The 20,000-nt window shown below is 49.8% G+C and overlaps 1 protein-coding gene across 1 annotated transcript in view; it reads right to left on the bottom strand.

Annotated features, from left to right (window-relative positions):
* The window catches only part of eml4 (EMAP like 4), an 87,580-nt gene that overhangs the window by 27,876 nt on the left and 39,704 nt on the right, over positions 1-20,000 (bottom strand). The window contains 5 exon segments of the mRNA XM_079532409.1: positions 125-235; positions 7,260-7,329; positions 8,507-8,656; positions 11,471-11,594; positions 19,322-19,347. Coding sequence (XP_079388535.1) covers positions 125-235; positions 7,260-7,329; positions 8,507-8,656; positions 11,471-11,594; positions 19,322-19,347 — 481 coding nt within the window.

The following is a 20,000-nucleotide window of genomic DNA, read 5'->3' as shown; positions in this document are numbered from 1 at the left end:
CTGTTACCATGACAACACTGTTACCATGACAACACTGTTACCATGACAACACTGTTACCATGACAGCCATGACAACACTGTTACCATGACAGCCATGACAACACAGTTTATACTTTATACTCACAGCCTTAGAGAAGGCCAGGGAGCCCACTCCCCTCTCGAAAGTCCCCAGGCCGATGACCTGCAGAGTGGACAGGCTGACCGAGTCCCACACTCGGACGTGAGGCTGCAGAGGCTGAAAAACCACAACAACCACAACAAGGTCACTCACATGTCACTCACATGTCACTCACATGTCACTCACATGTCACTCAGTGTGTACGGTAAAGAAAATTAACATTCTAAATACATACAGAGATGCAACAATGACAGTCGAGTTGACCAAAGTTGTTTGGCGGAGCCTGGTGGTGGGCTGCTGCTACTACACGCGTAGCCCCGCCTCCCAGCCACTCTGGTTGGAGGGCGTGTCGGTTAACCGTTCCGTCCGTAGGACGTCTCCACACGTCCTAGGGGTCCCAATCGACACGTCCGTAGGACGTCTGTAGACGTCCTAGCGCATCCTCAATGATACCGGGCGATATTCTGACCGTCGCTTAATTTCTGCTCCTCATCCGTCTCTCCCGCAAAATACGATAGCAATGTAAGCTAGCTATGTAAAACAAACTGTTTTTAGCGGATTGTTTCCGGGTCGTGGGGTTCAGAGTAAAAGCACCCATGTCTTTCCGGCACCCCAGAGCTCCTATTTTGAAGGAATCCCGTCACCGATTGTGTTAACACAGAGCACCCCAGAAGTGTAGAAAGCGTAGATTAACTTTAGTATGGCAGCCCGCCAACAGATTACCTTTAGTATGGCAGCCCGCCAACAGATTACCTTTAGTATGGCAGCCCAACAGATTAGCTTTAGTATGGCAGCCCGCCAACAGATTAACTTTAGTATGGCAGCCTGCCAACAGATTACCTTAGTATGGCAGCCCGCCAACAGATTAACCTTAGTATGGCAGCCCGCCAACAGCGTAGCCTACGTTTTCTAGGCTTTATATTCAGGGCTGCACACACCTTTTTTGGTCTAGTACTCAGAGGAGTACCTTGGTGCTCCAAAATGCGGCGACCTTAGTATGGCAGCCTGCCAACAGATTAACCTTAGTATGGCAGCCCAACAGATTAACCTTAGTATGGCAGCCCGCCAACAGATTAACCTTAGTATGGCAGCCCAACAGATTAACCTTAGTATGGCAGCCCGCCAACAGATTAACCTTAGTATGGCAGCCCAACAGATTAACCTTAGTATGGCAGCCCGCCAACAGATTAACCTTAGTATGGCAGCCCAACAGATTAACCTTAGTATGGCAGCCCAACAGATTAACCTTAGTATGGCAGCCCAACAGATTAACCTTAGTATGGCAGCCCAACAGATTAACCTTAGTATGGCAGCCCGCCAACAGATTAACCTTAGTATGGCAGCCCCCAACAGATTAACCTTAGTATGGCAGCCTGCCAACAGATTAACCTTAGTATGGCAGCCCGCCAACAGATTAACCTTAGTATGGCAGCCCCCAACAGATTAACCTTAGTATGGCAGCCTGCCAACAGATTAACCTTAGTATGGCAGCCTGCCAACAGATTAACCTTAGTATGGCAGCCTGCCAACAGATTAACCTTAGTATGGCAGCCCAACAGATTAACCTTAGTATGGCAGCCCAACAGATTAACTTTAGTATGGCAGCCGCCAACAGATTAACCTTAGTATGGCAGCCTGCCAACAGATTAACTTTAGTATGGCAGCCGCCAACAGATTAACCTTAGTATGGCAGCCTGCCAACAGATTAACCTTAGTATGGCAGCCCGCCAACAGATTAACCTTAGTATGGCAGCCCGCCAACAGATTAACCTTAGTATGGCAGCCTGCCAACAGATTAACCTTAGTATGGCAGCCCGCCAACAGATTAACCTTAGTATGGCAGCCCGCCAACAGATTAACCTTAGTATGGCAGCCTGCCAACAGATTAACCTTAGTATGGCAGCCCGCCAACAGATTAACCTTAGTATGGCAGCCCGCCAACAGATTAACCTTAGTATGGCAGCCCGCCAACAGCGTAGCCTACGTTTTCTAGGCTTTATATTCAGGGCTGCACACACCTTTTTTGGTCTAGTACTCAGAGGAGTACCTGGAGAAGTTACTTGGTGCTCCAAAATGCGGCGACCCGTCTCGCCGGATGGATAAAAGAGGGATGCATGAATAACTTATAGAAAAACTATATTTATTGGATAGGTGGGGACTGGTGAGTCAATGGAGGGTATTGCAACTCTAGATTCATACCATTATAAAAACAAATCTAGAGGTGCAAATTGCAGCTAGGTCCATGTGTGGTCCAGCCCTAAATGCATATTCTAATAAAAAACAATGTAATACTTCCTAAGGATAATATGAGCATCAAAGCAATATTTAGGTACTTTTTGAGGTGCAACCACTCCAACGAACGGCAATGTCCGTGTCTGTGTGTGACTATGAGCAACAGTACCAATGAGTACCAAAAGTGGCGCTGTTGTGCCAGAAACGGAGACAGAGAGATAGTGCTGCATGTTGCCTGCTAATGAGAGAGAGAGAGAGAGCGTGTTGCGGAGGCGACACGTTGTGAGCTTGCAGATCAGCCATTTGTTTAACATACGACACGTCGTACGGCGAAGCATACGTCAGGCTTCTCTTTTGTTTTTACCGAGGCAACGTACAGTCAGACACACAGACAGTCAGACACACATGGCTCCTCGGTGCAAAAATAAACAGTGTACACTACCCGACTTTACGATAATAAGGCACAGTATGTCGGGACACGGTGTTGTCATGTTGATAAGCTTCATGTTGTGCAGCAGCAGTGCCAGTCCGCAATGCTTTGCACTCTTCCCACTGTCGGAACTAAAACCTGTACCCGTAAAAAGTCAGACCGAATCACCACAGTGTGATTTGAGTCTGGCTTATTAGCCAGGCTACGGTGCCTAGGCTGTGAGAGACGGCATCGCACACGAGCAACTTGCTCCAGCACCCGGAAAACACACAGCGGCGAATGGGAAGAGTGCAAAACATCCAAAGCATCCCATTTTACAACTTTTACTTTTCAGTTTGCTCCACATCTGAAACGGAGAAGCCGAACCACTTGTGTCAGGTTTTCTCACTCAGTAGTAAACTCCTGTCCTCCTCCCAGCAGTGAGCAGGCGGAGCAACATGAACATGGAAATGGAATCCTCCCTCGTTTCAGTAAGGATGCGCTGTGATTGGCCAGTAGCTACTTTGAGTGGCAGTCGGTGGGAAATGCTCTCGCTACAGATTGTACTAGTATTCTGGCCATAATAATCATTCTGGGCGGCCCCATGCTGTTGGTACGCAGAAGCGCTTCCCGGCGCTTGATTGACAGAGCAGAATTAATTTTGACGCATGCGCACCGCCTGTGTGCAGGTCTGTTTATATTCTTTAATCCATGTTTCGATCGGATGGCATCGATAGCCGTCTCTCGTTAGCATCCCAGTGTAAAGTGGGACAGTGAAGATGCGTGCGCATCCGTGTGTACTCTATGTGCTGCTTTCAATGGCCTGTATCTCCAAATCGGTGAAAACAAGGTTTTGCAACGGCCTGTAGCAGGCGCTGTGATACTCGCGGCCATTGTACACTCTCAGAGTTAAATTAACATCGATTTTACAATATAAACTGGGGGTCCCAGAGATAGTAATGCCATTAAATGGGGGGTCCGTAGCCTAATGCATGACAAACTGGGGGGTCCTTGAAATTAAACGGGTTGAGAATAACTGCTAGAGTGTCTATGTGGGGGTCCACAGGGGGTAATTAGTGTCTATGTGGGGGTCCACAGGGGGTAATTAGTGTCTATGTGGGGGTCCACAGGGGGTAATTAGTGTCTATGTGGGGGTCCACAGGGGGTAATTAGTGTCTATGTGGGGGTCCACAGGGGGTAATTAGTGTCTATGTGGGGGTCCACAGGGGGTAATTGGTGTCTATGTGGGGGTCCACAGGGGGTAATTGGTGTCTATGTGGGGGTCCACAGGGGGTAATTGGTGTCTATGTGGGGGTCCACAGGGGGTAATTGGTGTCTATGTGGGGGTCCACAGGGGGTAATTAGTGTCTATGTGGGGGTCCACAGGGGGTAATTAGTGTCTATGTGGGGGTCCACAGGGGGTAATTAGTGTCTATGTGGGGGTCCACAGGGGGTAATTAGTGTCTATGTGGGGGTCCACAGGGGGTAATTAGTGTCTATGTGGGGGTCCACAGGGGGTAATTGGTGTCTATGTGGGGGTCCACAGGGGGTAATTAGTGTCTATGTGGGGGTCCACAGGGGGTAATTGGTGTCTATGTGGGGGTCCACAGGGGGTAATTAGTGTCTATGTGGGGGTCCACAGGGGGTAATTAGTGTCTATGTGGGGGTCCACAGGGGGTAATTAGTGTCTATGTGGGGGTCCACAGGGGGTAATTAGTGTCTATGTGGGGGTCCACAGGGGGTAATTAGTGTCTATGTGGGGGTCCACAGGGGGTAATTAGTGTCTATGTGGGGGTCCACATGGGGTAATTGGTGTCTATGTGGGGGTCCACAGGGGGTAATTGGTGTATATGTGGGGGTCCACAGGGGGTAATTAGTGTCTATGTAGGGGTCCACAGGGGGAAATTAGTGTCTATGTGGGGGTCCACAGGGGGTAATTAGTGTCTATGTGGGGGTCCACAGGGGGTAATTAGTGTCTATGTGGGGGTCCACAGGGGGTAATTAGTGTCTATGTGGGGGTCCACAGGGGGTAATTAGTGTCTATGTGGGGGTCCACAGGGGGTAATTAGTGTCTATGTGGGGGTCCACAGGGGGTAATTAGTGTCTATGTGGGGGTCCACAGGGGGTAATTAGTGTCTATGTGGGGGTCCACAGGGGGTTATTGGTGTCTATGTGGGGGTCCACAGGGGGTAATTAGTGTCTATGTGGGGGTCCACAGGGGGTTATTGGTGTATATGTGGGGGTCCACATGGGGTAATTGGTGTCTATGTGGGGGTCCACAGGGGATAATTGGTGTCTATGTGGGGGTCCACAGGGGGTAATTAGTGTATATGTGGGGGTCCACAGGGGGTAATTGGTGTCTATGTGGGGGTCCACAGGGGGTAATTAGTGTCTATGTGGGGGTCCACAGGGGGTAATTAGTGTCTATGTGGGGGTCCACAGGGGGTAATTAGTGTCTATGTGGGGGTCCACAGGGGGTAATTAGTGTCTATGTGGGGGTCCACAGGGGGTAATTGGTGTCTATGTGGGGGTCCACAGGGGGTAATTAGTGTCTATGTGGGGGTCCACAGGGGGTAATTAGTGTCTATGTGGGGGTCCACAGGGGGTAATTAGTGTCTATGTGGGGGTCCACAGGGGGTAATTAGTGTCTATGTGGGGGTCCACAGGGGGTAATTAGTGTCTATGTGGGGGTCCACAGGGGGTAATTAGTGTCTATGTGGGGGTCCACAGGGGGTAATTGGTGTATATGTGGGGGTCCACAGGGGGAAATTAGTGTCTATGTGGGGGTCCACAGGGGGTAATTAGTGTCTATGTGGGGGTCCACAGGGGGTAATTAGTGTCTATGTGGGGGTCCACAGGGGGTAATTAGTGTCTATGTGGGGGTCCACAGGGGGTAATTAGTGTCTATGTGGGGGTCCACAGGGGGTAATTGGTGTCTATGTGGGGGTCCACAGGGGGTAATTAGTGTCTATGTGGGGGTCCACAGGGGTTAATTAGTGTCTATGTGGGGGTCCACAGGGGGTAATTGGTGTCTATGTGGGGGTCCACATGGGGTAATTAGTGTCTATGTGGGGGTCCACAGGGGGTAATTGGTGTCTATGTGGGGGTCCACAGGGGGTAATTAGTGTCTATGTGGGGGTCCACAGGGGGTAATTGGTGTCTATGTGGGGGTCCACAGGGGGTAATTGGTGTCTATGTGGGGGTCCACAGGGGGTAATTGGTGTCTATGTGGGGGTCCACAGGGGGTAATTGGTGTCTATGTGGGGGTCCACAGGGGGTAATTAGTGTCTATGTGGGGGTCCACAGGGGGTAATTTGTGTCTATGTGGGGGTCCACAGGGGGTAATTAGTGTCTATGTGGGGGTCCACAGGGGGAAATTAGTGTCTATGTGGGGGTCCACAGGGGGTAATTAGTGTCTATGTGGGGGTCCACAGGGGGTAATTAGTGTCTATGTGGGGGTCCACAGGGGGTAATTAGTGTCTATGTGGGGGTCCACAGGGGGTAATTGGTGTCTATGTGGGGGTCCACAGGGGGTAATTAGTGTCTATGTGGGGGTCCACAGGGGGTAATTAGTGTCTATGTGGGGGTCCACAGGGGGTAATTGGTGTCTATGTGGGGGTCCACAGGGGGTAATTAGTGTCTATGTGGGGGTCCACAGGGGGTAATTAGTGTCTATGTGGGGGTCCACAGGGGGTAATTAGTGTATATGTGGGGGTCCACAGGGGGTAATTAGTGTCTATGTGGGGGTCCACAGGGGGTAATTAGTGTCTATGTGGGGGACCACAGGGGGTAATTAGTGTCTATGTGGGGGTCCACAGGGGGTAATTAGTGTCTATGTGGGGGTCCACAGGGGGTAATTAGTGTCTATGTGGGGGTCCACAGGGGGTAATTAGTGTCTATGTGGGGGTCCACAGGGGGTAATTGGTGTCTATGTGGGGGTCCACAGGGGGTAATTAGTGTCTATGTGGGGGTCCACAGGGGGTAATTGGTGTCTATGTGGGGGTCCACAGGGGGTAATTAGTGTCTATGTGGGGGTCCACAGGGGGTAATTGGTGTCTATGTGGGGGTCCACAGGGGGTAATTAGTGTCTATGTGGGGGTCCACAGGGGGTAATTAGTGTCTATGTGGGGGTCCACAGGGGGTAATTAGTGTCTATGTGGGGGTCCACAGGGGGTAATTAGTGTCTATGTGGGGGTCCACAGGGGGTAATTAGTGTCTATGTGGGGGTCCACAGGGGGTAATTAGTGTCTATGTGGGGGTCCACAGGGGGTAATTGGTGTCTATGTGGGGGTCCACAGGGGGTAATTAGTGTCTATGTGGGGGTCCACAGGGGGTAATTAGTGTCTATGTGGGGGTCCACAGGGGGTAATTAGTGTATATGTGGGGGTCCACAGGGGGTAATTGGTGTCTATGTGGGGGTCCACAGGGGGTAATTGGTGTCTATGTGGGGGTCCTTGACATGTGTGCCCCGCTGCATGGGGGCACGTCGTAAGTGCGTACCCGTCCATCTTTGTCCACTCCGGCGATCTGTCCAGTGGCGATGCGGATCTTATCCGGATGGATGGCCAGGCTGCAACGCAACACACACACACACACACACACACACACACACACACACACACACACACACACACACACACACACACACACACACACACACACACACACACACACACACACACACAGTTAACATTTATATAACATGATGTACAAATTCTTACATATTTTAATCACGATTCATCGCATGATTTATCTAGTTAATCGCAAATAATCCGTCCTCAGTTCACAATGTATCTTAGAGGGTCTTTTATTATACCCCAATTAACATGGACATAGAAAACGATACTGGCTTTATGCTAAACAGGCAGGCAGACAGACAGACAGACAGACAGACAGACAGACAGACAGACAGACAGACGGAAAACAAGGAAGTGAGTTGATCAAATAGAATCCATTTTCGGGTCCTGCTTCGTCTATTTCTCGCTCAAATTTTTTCATAATAATTTTTTTAAGAGCAATGTTTAGCTGTAAATGACATTGTGTGTCACTAGTGTGTGTGTGTGTTTACATGGCTGTCATGTTGGAAACAGCAGTAAATCAAGCGGGGCGCAGCCGCACAGCTGGTGCTCAGAGGGTTTGATTAGGCAGAGGTCTGTTATACAGCGGAGCGGTCATTATCGACACATAATTCACCGCTGAATTAAGCGATTGACCAATCAGAATCAAGCATTCAACCAAGCCATGTAATAATAAATGTTTACATCTAAATTTCTACGACAGAACCTTTTCAGAGACTGAAACGAACGTGGCAGTCGATGTGTTTTTAATTCATCGTCAAGGACTTAAAGCTGCTATAAGCAATAATATGTCAACATTTTAATGACCTTTTTGGTATTCAGACAGCCAACAATGGGTAAAACGCTCCCAAAAATAATGTAGTCTCTGTGACGCATCTAGGGGCCGCAATCTGCATTCAAAGATGTTCCTAGAAGCTTTGTCATTGGTTGATTTGCCTGTCTGCTTCCTGACTGGTTAGTCATTGCGACCAGGTTTTTTTCGACCAATGACAAAGCTTCTAGGAACATGTTTGAATGAACCGTCTCTCTCTCTCTCTCTCTCTCCCTCTCCCTCTCCCAGACAGACAGACAGAGGGACAGAGGGACAGAGGGACAGACAGACAGACAGACAGACAGACAGACAGGCAGACAGACAGACAGACAGACAGACAGACAGACAGACAGACAGACCATTTGACACAGTCAGTGTGTCCGAGGTAGTGCCTCTGCGTCGTCTCGTCGTGGTTGAACAGCACGACCACCGACGCCACGAAGTAGACCATCTCTCCCGTGGGGAGCAGGGAGACGTTGGAGCGGCAGTCCCTGCCCCGGTACCCGTACCTAGACCACCTCGTTAAGAAGGATAACATGACCTCTGACCTCTAACCCTGCCCCGGTACCACCTCGTTAAGAAGGATAACATGACCTCTGACCTCTAACCCTGCCCCGGTACCACCTCGTTAAGAAGGATAACATGACCTCTGACCTCTAACCCTGCCCCGGTACCCGGACCACCTCGTTAAGGGATAACATGACCTCTGACCTCTAACCCTGCCCCGGTACCTGGACCACCTCGTTAAGGGATAACATGACCTCTGACCTCTAACCCTGCCCCGGTACCCATACCTGGACCACCTCGTTAACACTTTAATTGCCCGGGGTTATTTAATCCATTACATTAATGCGCCTATTCGATTTATAAACACGGACCCCTTTTCCGGACGGACCGGCGGCTCTAATGCTCTGGTCCATAGCTCTAATGCTCTGGTCCATAGCTCTAATGCTCTGATCCATAGCTCTAATGCTCTGGTCCATAGCTCTAATGCTCTGGTCCATAGCTCTAATGCTCTGGTCCATAGCTCTAATGCTCTGATCCATAGCTCTAATGCTCTGGTCCATAGCTCTAATGCTCTGGTCCATAGCTCTAATGCTCTGGTCCATAGCTCTAATGCTCTGATCCATAGCTCTAATGCTCTGGTCCATAGCTCTAATGCTCTGGTCCATAGCTCTAATGCTCTGGTCCATAGCTCTAATGCTCTGGTCCATAGCTCTAATGCTCTGATCCATAGCTCTAATGCTCTGGTCCATAGCTCTAATGCTCTGGTCCATAGCTCTAATGCTCTGGTCCATAGCTCTAATGCTCTGGTCCATAGCTCTAATGCTCTGGTCCATAGCTCTAATGCTCTGGTCCATAGCTCTAATGCTCTGGTCCATAGCTCTAATGCTCTGGTCCATAGCTCTAATGCTCTGGTCCATAGCTCTAATGCTCTGGTCCATAGCTCTAATGCTCTGGTCCATAGCTCTAATGCTCTGGTCCATGGCTCTAATGCTCTGGTCCATGGCTCTAATGCTCTGGTCCATGGCTCTAATGCTCTGGTCCATAGCTCTAATGCTCTGGTCCATAGCTCTAATGCTCTGGTCCATAGCTCTAATGCTCTGGTCCATAGCTCTAATGCTCTGGTCCATAGCTCTAATGCTCTGGTCCATAGCTCTAATGCTCTGGTCCATAGCTCTAATGCTCTGGTCCATAGCTCTAATGCTCTGGTCCATAGCTCTAATGCTCTGGTCCATAGCTCTAATGCTCTGGTCCATAGCTCTAATGCTCTGGTCCATAGCTCTAATGATCTGGTCCATAGCTCTAATGCTCTGATCCATAGCTCTAATGCTCTGGTCCATAGCTCTAATGCTCTGGTCCATAGCTCTAATGCTCTGTGTACAGTGTAGCGTCTCAGTAAACTATAGGATCATAGAATGCAGAGAGACAGTAAACTATAGGATCATAGAATGCAGAGAGACAGTGTAGCGTCTCAGTAAACTATAGCATCATAGAATGCAGAGAGACAGTGTAGCGTCTCAGTAAACTATAGCATCATAGAATGCAGAGAGACAGTGTAACGTCTCAGTAAAGTACAAGATCATAGAATGCAGAGAGACAGTGTAGCGTCTCAGTAAACTATAGGATCATAGAATGCAGAGAGACAGTGTAGCGTCTCAGTAAACTATAGGATCATAGAATGCAGAGAGACAGTGTAGCGTCTCAGTAAACTATAGGATCATAGAATGCAGAGAGACAGTGTAGCGTCTCAGTAAACTATAGGATCATAGAATGCAGAGACAGTGTAGTGTCTCAGTAAACTATAGGATCATAGAATGCAGAGAGACAGTGTAGCGTCTCAGTAAACTATAGCATCATAGAATGCAGAGAGACAGTGTAGCGTCTCAGTAAACTATAGGATCATAGAATGCAGAGAGACAGTGTAGCATCTCAGTAAACTATAGGATCATAGAATGCAGAGAGACAGTGTAGCGTCTCAGTAAACTATAGGATCATAGAATGCAGAGAGACAGTGTAGCGTCTCAGTAAACTATAGCATCATAGAATGCAGAGAGACAGTGTAACGTCTCAGTAAACTATAAGATCATAGAATGCAGAGAGACAGTGTAGCGTCTCAGTAAACTATAGGATCATAGAATGCAGAGAGACAGTGTAGCGTCTCAGTAAACTATAGGATCATAGAATGCAGAGAGACAGTGTAGCGTCTCAGTAAACTATAGGATCATAGAATGCAGAGAGACAGTGTAGCGTCTCAGTAAACTATAGGATCATAGAATGCAGAAACAGTGTAGTGTCTCAGTAAACTATAGGATCATAGAATGCAGAGAGACAGTGTAGCGTCTCAGTAAACTATAGGATCATAGAATGCAGAGAGACAGTGTAGCGTCTCAGTAAACTATAGGATCATAGAATGCAGAGAGACAGTGTAGCGTCTCAGTAAACTATAGGATCATAGAATGCAGAGAGACAGTGTAGTGTCTCAGTAAACTATAGGATCATAGAATCAGATTAAGGACACACCCATCCATTCATTCATCCAATCAGATTAAGGATACACCCATTCATCCAATCAGATTAAGGATACACCCATTCATTCATCCAATCAGATTAAGGATACACCCATTCATTCATCCAATCAGATTAAGGACACACCCATCCATTCATTCATCCAATCAGATTAAGGATACACCCATTCATCCAATCAGATTAAGGATACACCCATTCATTCATCCAATCAGATTAAGGATACAACCATTCATTCATCCAATCAGATTAAGGACACACCCATCCATTCATTCATCCAATCAGATTAAGGATACACCCATTCCAGTTTGAGTCTCTCAGGAGGGAGGTCTGTTCTGATGTCTTCATAGTTCTCTACGTCTGACGGGATGAACATCGTGATGGGGCGACCTCGCATGAACATCTTAATGTGGTTCCCCTCTGGGAGAGAGACACAGAGACACAGAGAGAGAGAGAGAGGATGAACATCTTTATGTGGTTCCCCTCTGGGAGAGAGACACAGAGACAGAGAGAGAGAGAGAGAGAGAGAGAGAGAGAGAGAGAGAGAGAGAGAGAGAGACAGAGACAGAGAGACACAGAGACACAGAGAGAGAGAGAGAGGATGAACATCTTAATGTGGTTCCCCTCTGGGAGAGAGACACAGAGACAGAGAGAGAGAGAGAGAGATAGGATGAACATCTTAATGTGGTTCCCCTCTGGGAGAGAGACACAGAGACACAGAGACAGAGAGGGAGAGAGACAGAGAGACAGAGACACAGAGACACAGAGAGACACGGAGAGAGAGAGAGAGAGAGAGAGAGAGAGAGAGAGAGAGAGAGAGAGAGAGAGAGAGAGAGAGACAGAGACAGAGAGACACAGAGACACAGAGAGAGAGAGAGAGGATGAACATCTTAATGTGGTTCCCCTCTGGGAGAGAGACACAGACACAGAGAGAGAGAGAGAGAGAGGATGAACATCTTAATGTGGTTCCCCTCTGGGAGAGAGACACAGAGACACAGAGACACAGAGAGAGAGAGAGAGAGAGAGAGGGAGAGGGAGAGAGAGAGAGAGAGACACAGAGAGAGAGAGAGACGGTTCATTCAAACATGTTCCTAGAAGCTTTGTCATTGGTCGAAAAAAACCCCGGTCGCAGTGACTAACCAGTCAGGAAGCAGACAGGCAAATCAACCAATGACAAAGCTTCTAGGAACATCTTTGAGTGCAGATTGCGGCCCCTAGATGCGTCACAGAGACTACATTATTTTTGGGAGCGTTTTACCCATTGTTGGCTGTCTGAATACCAAAAAAATAAAAAGGTCATTAAAATGTTGACATATTATTGCTTATAGCAGCTTTAAGTCCTTGACGATGAATTAAAAACACATCGACTGCCACGTTCGTTTCAGTCTCTGAAAAGGTTCTGTCGTAGAAATTTAGATGTAAACATTTATTATTACATGGCTTGGTTGAATGCTTGATTATGATTGGTCAATCGCTTAATTCAGCTGTGAATTATGTGTCGATAATGACCGCTCCGCTGTATAACAGACCGCTGCCTAATCAAACCCTCTGAGCACCAGCTGCGCGGCTGCGCCCCGCTTGATTTACTGCTGTTTCCAACATGACGGCCATGTAAACACACACACACTAGTGACACACAATGTCATTTACAGCTAAACATTGCTCTTAAAAATGTTTTTGAAAACATTTGAGCGAGAAATAGACGAAGCAGGACCCGAAAATGGATTCTATTTGATCAACTCACTTCCTTGTTTTCAGACAGTGCTGCAGCCCTGCAGCTGCAGCCAGCGCGAACTTATGGAATACTTTTTTTGTTGTGTTTTGGGTCAATGTATTAATTTATGTTAGTTAGCCATGTAATAAGCGGGGTAATATCTGGCTAGGTGGTCAATGGGTTAGGGTTAGGGTTAGGGTTAGGGCTAACCCTAACCCTAATATCTGGCTAGGTGGTCGTTTAACCACCGAGGTGAAGCTTCACTCTGTTACTTCACTCTGTTACTGTCCCCTGTGGTGCTGTTTGTTTACTCTGTTACTGTCCCCTGTGGTGCTGTTGTTTACTCTGTTACTGTCCCCTGTGGTGCTGTTTGTTTACTCTGTTACTGTCCCCTGTGGTGCTGTTTGTTTACTCTGTTACTGTCCCCTGTGGTGCTGTTGTTTACTCTGTTACTGTCCCCTGTGGTGCTGTTTGTTTACTCTGTTACTGTCCCCTGTGGTGCTGTTTGTTTACTCTGTTACTGTCCCCTGTGGTGCTGTTTGTTTACTCTGTTACTGTCCCCTGTGGTGCTGTTTGTTTACTCTGTTACTGTCCCCTGTGGTGCTGTTTGTTTACTCTGTTACTGTCCCCTGTGGTGTTGTTTGTTTACTCTGTTACTGTCCCCTGTGGTGCTGTTTGTTTACTCTGTTACTGTCCCCTGTGGTGTTGTTTGTTTACTCTGTTACTGTCTCCTGTGGTGCTGTTTGTTTACTCTGTTACTGTCCCCTGTGGTGCTGTTTGTTTACTCTGTTACTGTCCCCTGTGGTGCTGTTGTTTACTCTGTTACTGTCCCCTGTGGTGCTGTTTGTTTACTCTGTTACTGTCCCCTGTGGTGCTGTTTGTTTACTCTGTTACTGTCCCCTGTGGTGCTGTTTGTTTACTCTGTTACTGTCCTCTGTGGTGCTGTTTGTTTACTCTGTTACTGTCCCCTGTGGTGCTGTTGTTCACTCTGTTACTGTCCCCTGTGGTGCTGTTGTTTACTCTGTTACTGTCCCCTGTGGTGCTGTTTGTTTACTCTGTTACTGTCCCCTGTGGTGCTGTTTGTTTACTCTGTTACTGTCCCCTGTGGTGCTGTTGTTCACTCTGTTACTGTCCCCTGTGGTGCTGTTTGTTTACTCTGTTACTGTCCCCTGTGGTGCTGTTTGTTTACTCTGTTACTGTCCCCTGTGGTGCTGTTTGTTTACTCTGTTACTGTCCCCTGTGGTGCTGTTGTTCACTCTGTTACTGTCCCCTGTGGTGCTGTTTGTTTACTCTGTTACTGTCCCCTGTGGTGCTGTTTGTTTACTCTGTTACTGTCCCCTGTGGTGCTGTTGTTCACTCTGTTACTGTCCCCTGTGGTGCTGTTTGTTCACTCTGTTACTGTCCCCTGTGGTGCTGTTGTTTACTCTGTTACTGTCCCCTGTGGTGCTGTTGTTTACTCTGTTACTGTCCCCTGTGGTGCTGTTGTTCACTCTGTTACTGTCCCCTGTGGTGCTGTTTGTTTACTCTGTTACTGTCCCCTGTGGTGCTGTTTGTTTACTCTGTTACTGTCCCCTGTGGTGCTGTTGTTTACTCTGTTACTGTCCCCTGTGGTGCTGTTGTTTACTCTGTTACTGTCCCCTGTGGTGCTGTTGTTTACTCTGTTACTGTCCCCTGTGGTGCTGTTGTTTACTCTGTTACTGTCCCCTGTGGTGCTGTTTGTTTACTCTGTTACTGTCCCCTGTGGTGCTGTTGTTTACTCTGTTACTGTCCCCTGTGGTGCTGTTGTTTACCCTGTTACTGTCCTCTGTGGTGCTGTTGTTTACTCCGTTACTGTCCCATTTGTTGAGAAGAGGCTCAAGTCTTGAGGCTATGTTGGGGGTTGGCTGTTGTGGGAGTCTTGAGGCTATGTTGGGGGTTGGCTGTTGTGGGAGTCTTGAGGCTATGTTGGGGGTTGGCTGTTGTGGGAGTGAAGGCTATAAAGGCTGTGATCCCATGTTACTCCATGCATGAACAGGTCATGTAAGTCTTGTCTCCTACTCGAGTAAAATCCTCATACTTCCAAACTCTGAATTCTTGTGTTGCCTCATTATTATATGAATTGTCTTTCTGAGCATGTGTCCTACAGACTGCCTTAACAGTACGCGCAAAAAATATGCAGATTAGTGCGGACAGACAGACAGACAGACAGACAGACAGACAGACAGACAGACAGACAGACAGACAGACGTGCAGGTGAGCAGCGAAAGCAGTCAGTCAAAACCCCAGCATAAAAGGAAGGAAGGAAGGAAGGAAGGAAGGAAGGACATAAATAAATGGGGGAAGGTGAAAAGATAATAGAGCGTGAGAACAGGTCAAGCGCGTCATTCCGTTAGCGTGCTAGCCTGTTAGCGTGCTAGCTCAGGTGCTAGCCTGTTAGCGTGCTAGCCTGTTAGCGTGCTAGCTCAGGTGCTAGCCTGTTAGCGTGCTAGCCTGTTAGCGTGCTAGCTCAGGTGCTAGCCTGTGAGCACATAAGACATGTAAAGGTAGACTCCTCTTCCGGCTCGGGGGGGGGGGGGGGGGGGGGGGGGGGGATGCTCTCAACAAGCTTCATCGGTGGTGCTCAGGGAACGTAACAGAAGGAAGGGACGTGGGTCATGTGACTGGATGTCCATATAAGTCTACTGAGCGAGACAGGTCGCTCCAATGAACTGCAGCGGCGAAGGAGGTGTCTACCTTTCTATGTCTATGTGTTAGCGTGCTAGCTGCCAGCCTGTTAGCGTGCTAGCCTGTTAGCGTGCTAGCCTGTTAGCGTGCTAGCCTGTTAGCGTGCTAGCTGGCAGCCTGTTAGCATGCTAGCCTGTTAGCGCGCTAGCCTGTTAGCGTTCTAGCCAGTTAGCGTGTTAGCGTGTTAGCCTGTAAGCGTGCTAGCCTGTTGGTGAACTTACCGGCCTGGCTGTTTTTCTCTCGCGTCGACATTTTGGCTGGTTGACAGACAGAGAGAATGTCACTCAAACATGCACGCACGTACACACGCCTGAGCGCATACACATAAACACACGTACAAGTACACACACACACACACACACTCACGCACGCACACTCACACTAGAGACCAGCGGGTGGCGGATTTAGCCGCGGGTGCCGCAGGATACCACAGTTTAGGGTGGATATGGGTCATTCAAATATATTATAAATTAATATTGGATAAACCGCAAGGTGAAATACTGGAAATAAATGAATGGCATCTATCTATAGGCTTATTATAGTTTTTGAAACGCACAAATTATCGGCGTGCGTTAGTAGTATTTTAATATTTTCCATCGGGCACAAATTATAGCTAAGGAAGGACACACAACAACAGAGTGGTCTGCTAGCTGCTAGGCTAACACAGGGGTTCTCAATGTGTTTGGCCCGGGACCCCCCGGCGACCCCCCGGGGACCCCCTGGGGACCCCCGGAAATGTTTTGGCAATGTCTCGGGACCCCCGCCCCGCCCCCTCCCGACCCCCAATATAAATTGACTGCTACAATAACCTTAATAATAGAGACAATACACCATAAATAAATACTGAAACCAGATATAATCATTAGGGTAGGTGTATGCATGTACTACATGTAAACTTTTCATTTCCATTTTTCAGCCATTCAGTTGCAACATTTTTTTTTTTAATAATTTGGGGACCCCCCAAAATAATTTGGCGACCCCCCGAGGGGTCACGACCCACGGGTTGAGAAGCCCAGGGCTAACAGGCAGCTGAGAGTATCAAAGGAACTTAAAACTAACTAAAACAGAAGGGAGTTTGGCGAGGGACTCGGTGGGACTGCATGGGAGCGAGGGACTCGGTGGGACTGCATGGGAGCGAGGGACTCGGTGGGACTGCATGGGAGCGAGGGACTCGGTGGGACTGCATGGGGGCGAGGGACTCGGTGGGACTGCATGGGGGCGAGGGACTCGGTGGGACTGCATGGGGGCGAGGGACTCGGTGGGACTGCATGGGGGCGAGGGACTCGGTGGGACTGCATGGGGGCGAGGGACTCGGTGGGACTGCATGGGGGCGAGGGACTCGGTGGGACTGCATGGGAGCGAGGGACTCGGTGGGACTGCATGGGAGCGAGGGACTCGGTGGGACTGCATGGGGGCGAGGGACTCGGTGGGACTGCATGGGGGCGAGGGACTCGGTGGGACTGCATGGGGGCGAGGGACTCGGTGGGACTGCATGGGAGCGAGGGACTCGGTGGGACTGCATGGGAGCGAGGGACTCGGTGGGACTGCATGGGAGCGAGGGACTCGGTGGGACTGCATGGGAGCGAGGGACTCGGTGGGACTGCATGGGAGCGAGGGACTCGGTGGGACTGCATGGGAGCGAGGGACTCGGTGGGACTGCATGGGAGCGAGGGACTCGGTGGGACTGCATGGGGGCGAGGGACTCGGTGGGACTGCATGGGGGCGAGGGACTCGGTGGGACTGCATGGGAGCGAGAGACTCGGTGGGACTGCATGGGGGCGAGGGACTCGGTGGGACTGCATGGGGGCGAGGGACTCGGTGGGACTGCATGGGAGCGAGGGACTCGGTGGGACTGCATGGGGGCGAGGGACTCGGTGGGACTGCATGGGAGCGAGAGACTCGGTGGGACTGCATGGGGGCGAGGGACTCGGTGGGACTGCATGGGGGCGAGGGACTCGGTGGGACTGCATGGGAGCGAGGGACTCGGTGGGACTGCATGGGAGCGAGGGACTCGGTGGGACTGCATGGGGGCGAGGGAGCGAGGGACTCGGTGGGACTGCATGGGGGCGAGGGACTCGGTGGGACTGCATGGGGGCGAGGGACTCGGTGGGACTGCATGGGAGCGAGGGACTCGGTGGGACTGCATGGGAGCGAGGGAGCGAGGGACTCGGTGGGACTGCATGGGGGCGAGGGACTCGGTGGGACTGCATGGGGGCGAGGGACTCGGTGGGACTGCATGGGAGCGAGGGACTCGGTGGGACTGCATGGGGGCGAGGGACTCGGTGGGACTGCATGGGGGCGAGGGACTCGGTGGGACTGCATGGGGGCGAGGGACTCGGTGGGACTGCATGGGAGCGAGGGACTCGGTGGGACTGCATGGGGGCGAGGGACTCGGTGGGACTGCATGGGGGCGAGGGACTCGGTGGGACTGCATGGGGGCGAGGGACTCGGTGGGACTGCATGGGGGCGAGGGACTCGGTGGGACTGCATGGGAGCGAGGGACTCGGTGGGACTGCATGGGAGCGAGGGACTCGGTGGGACTGCATGGGGGCGAGGGACTCGGTGGGACTGCATGGGGGCGAGGGACTCGGTGGGACTGCATGGGGGCGAGGGACTCGGTGGGACTGCATGGGAGCGAGGGCTGGACATGCCACATGAAAAGACGTTCGTTGCGATGTGAGAACGTTACGCGAACGACTGAATGAACGTGAACGGCAGCCTTGTTGCCATGGAAGTGGGAACATACAACCGTAACCTTTGGTCAACTGTCGGCAGTGGTGAGTGACACAACTTATAAATAGCCGATCTACAAGCTCACAACGCGTCGCAGCGAGCCAGCGACGCGTCGTGCGTGAGCTTGTAGATCGGCTATACGCTGCAGCTTCCCTGCAGCGGATTGCGGGTGGTTGCGGATCTATAAATTGGATTAATTAATTTATGCTAACGGGCGGATTATAAATATGCACTCAGATTCATCCGCAGGTCTCTAACACACACACACACACACACACGCACACGCACACGCACACGCACACGCACACGCACACGCACACACACACGCACACGCGCACACGCACACGCACACGCACACGCACACGCACACGCACACGCACACGCACACATGGTATCTCAAACTGGCATAATGAATCAGTAGTTTAAATGGACCCTTACGGGTCTGTGACTCTGAGAGTGTAATACATGGAACCAAATGGACCCTTACGGGTCTGTGACTCTGAGTGTAACACATGGAACCAAATGACCCTTACGGGTCTGTGACTCTGAGAGTGTAACACATGGAACCAAATGACCCTTACGGGTCTGTGACTCTGAGAGTGTAACACATGGAACCAAATGGACCCTTACGGGTCTGTGACTCTGAGAGTGTAACACATGGAACCAAATGGACCCTTACAGGTCTGTGACTCTGAGAGTGTAACACATGGAACCAAATGGACCCTTACGGGTCTGTAACCAAATGGACCAGAGTTAGAAATAAAAATAATACGATAAATTGGGAGTCGTTCAAATGAAAAAAAGGTTGAGATATTTATCGACAACTGTGATTGTTACAACGACGTCACAATAAAACAGTGGGCTGTCTATTTCCTGTGTGTGTGTGTGTGTGTGTGTGTGTGTGTGTGTGTGTGTGTGTGTGTGTGTGTGTGTGTGTGTGTGTGTGTGTGTGTGTGTGTGTGTGTGTGTGTGTCTTTGATGCTGATGTCATATTTACCTTGACTGACCACTGGATCCTTATTTCTGCAAAACAAAGAAAATGCATTATTGACAGTGCAAATTGTGCAATGTGTCTCCCCCCTCCCCCTCCCCCTCCCCCTGCTCCTTCTCCGCTCCAAAGGCATGGCTCCCCCATATATCACAAAGTACTACAAACCCCCCCGTGCACTCAGATCAGCCAACGCAGGGAAGCTGGAAGTACCTGCAGTGAGTCTGCAGTCAGAACTGCAGACTCACTCCCAATCTAAACTATGGAATGAACTTCCCATTGCAGTCAGAACTGCAGACTCACTCCCAATCTAAACTATGGAATGAACTTCCCATTGCAGTCAGAACTGCAGACTCACTCCCAATCTAAACTATGGAATGAACTTCCCATTGCAGTCAGAACTGCAGACTCACTCCCAATCTAAACTGTGGAATGAACTTCCCATTGCAGTCAGAACTGCAGACTCACTCCCAATCTAAACTATGGAATGAACTTCCCATTGCAGTCAGAACTGCAGACTCACTCCCAATCTAAACTATGGAATGAACTTCCCATTGCAGTCAGAACTGCAGACTCACTCCCAATCTAAACTATGGAATGAACTTCCCATTGCAGTCAGAACTGCAGACTCACTCCCAATCTAAACTATGGAATGAACTTCCCATTGCAGTCATAACTACAGACTCAC

The sequence above is a fragment of the Electrona antarctica genome (genome assembly GCF_951216825.1).
Source record: "Electrona antarctica genome assembly, contig: SUPER_10_unloc_1, whole genome shotgun sequence".
Lineage (NCBI taxonomy): Eukaryota > Metazoa > Chordata > Actinopteri > Myctophiformes > Myctophidae > Electrona > Electrona antarctica.
This window is presented reverse-complemented; position numbering and strand designations above follow the sequence as displayed.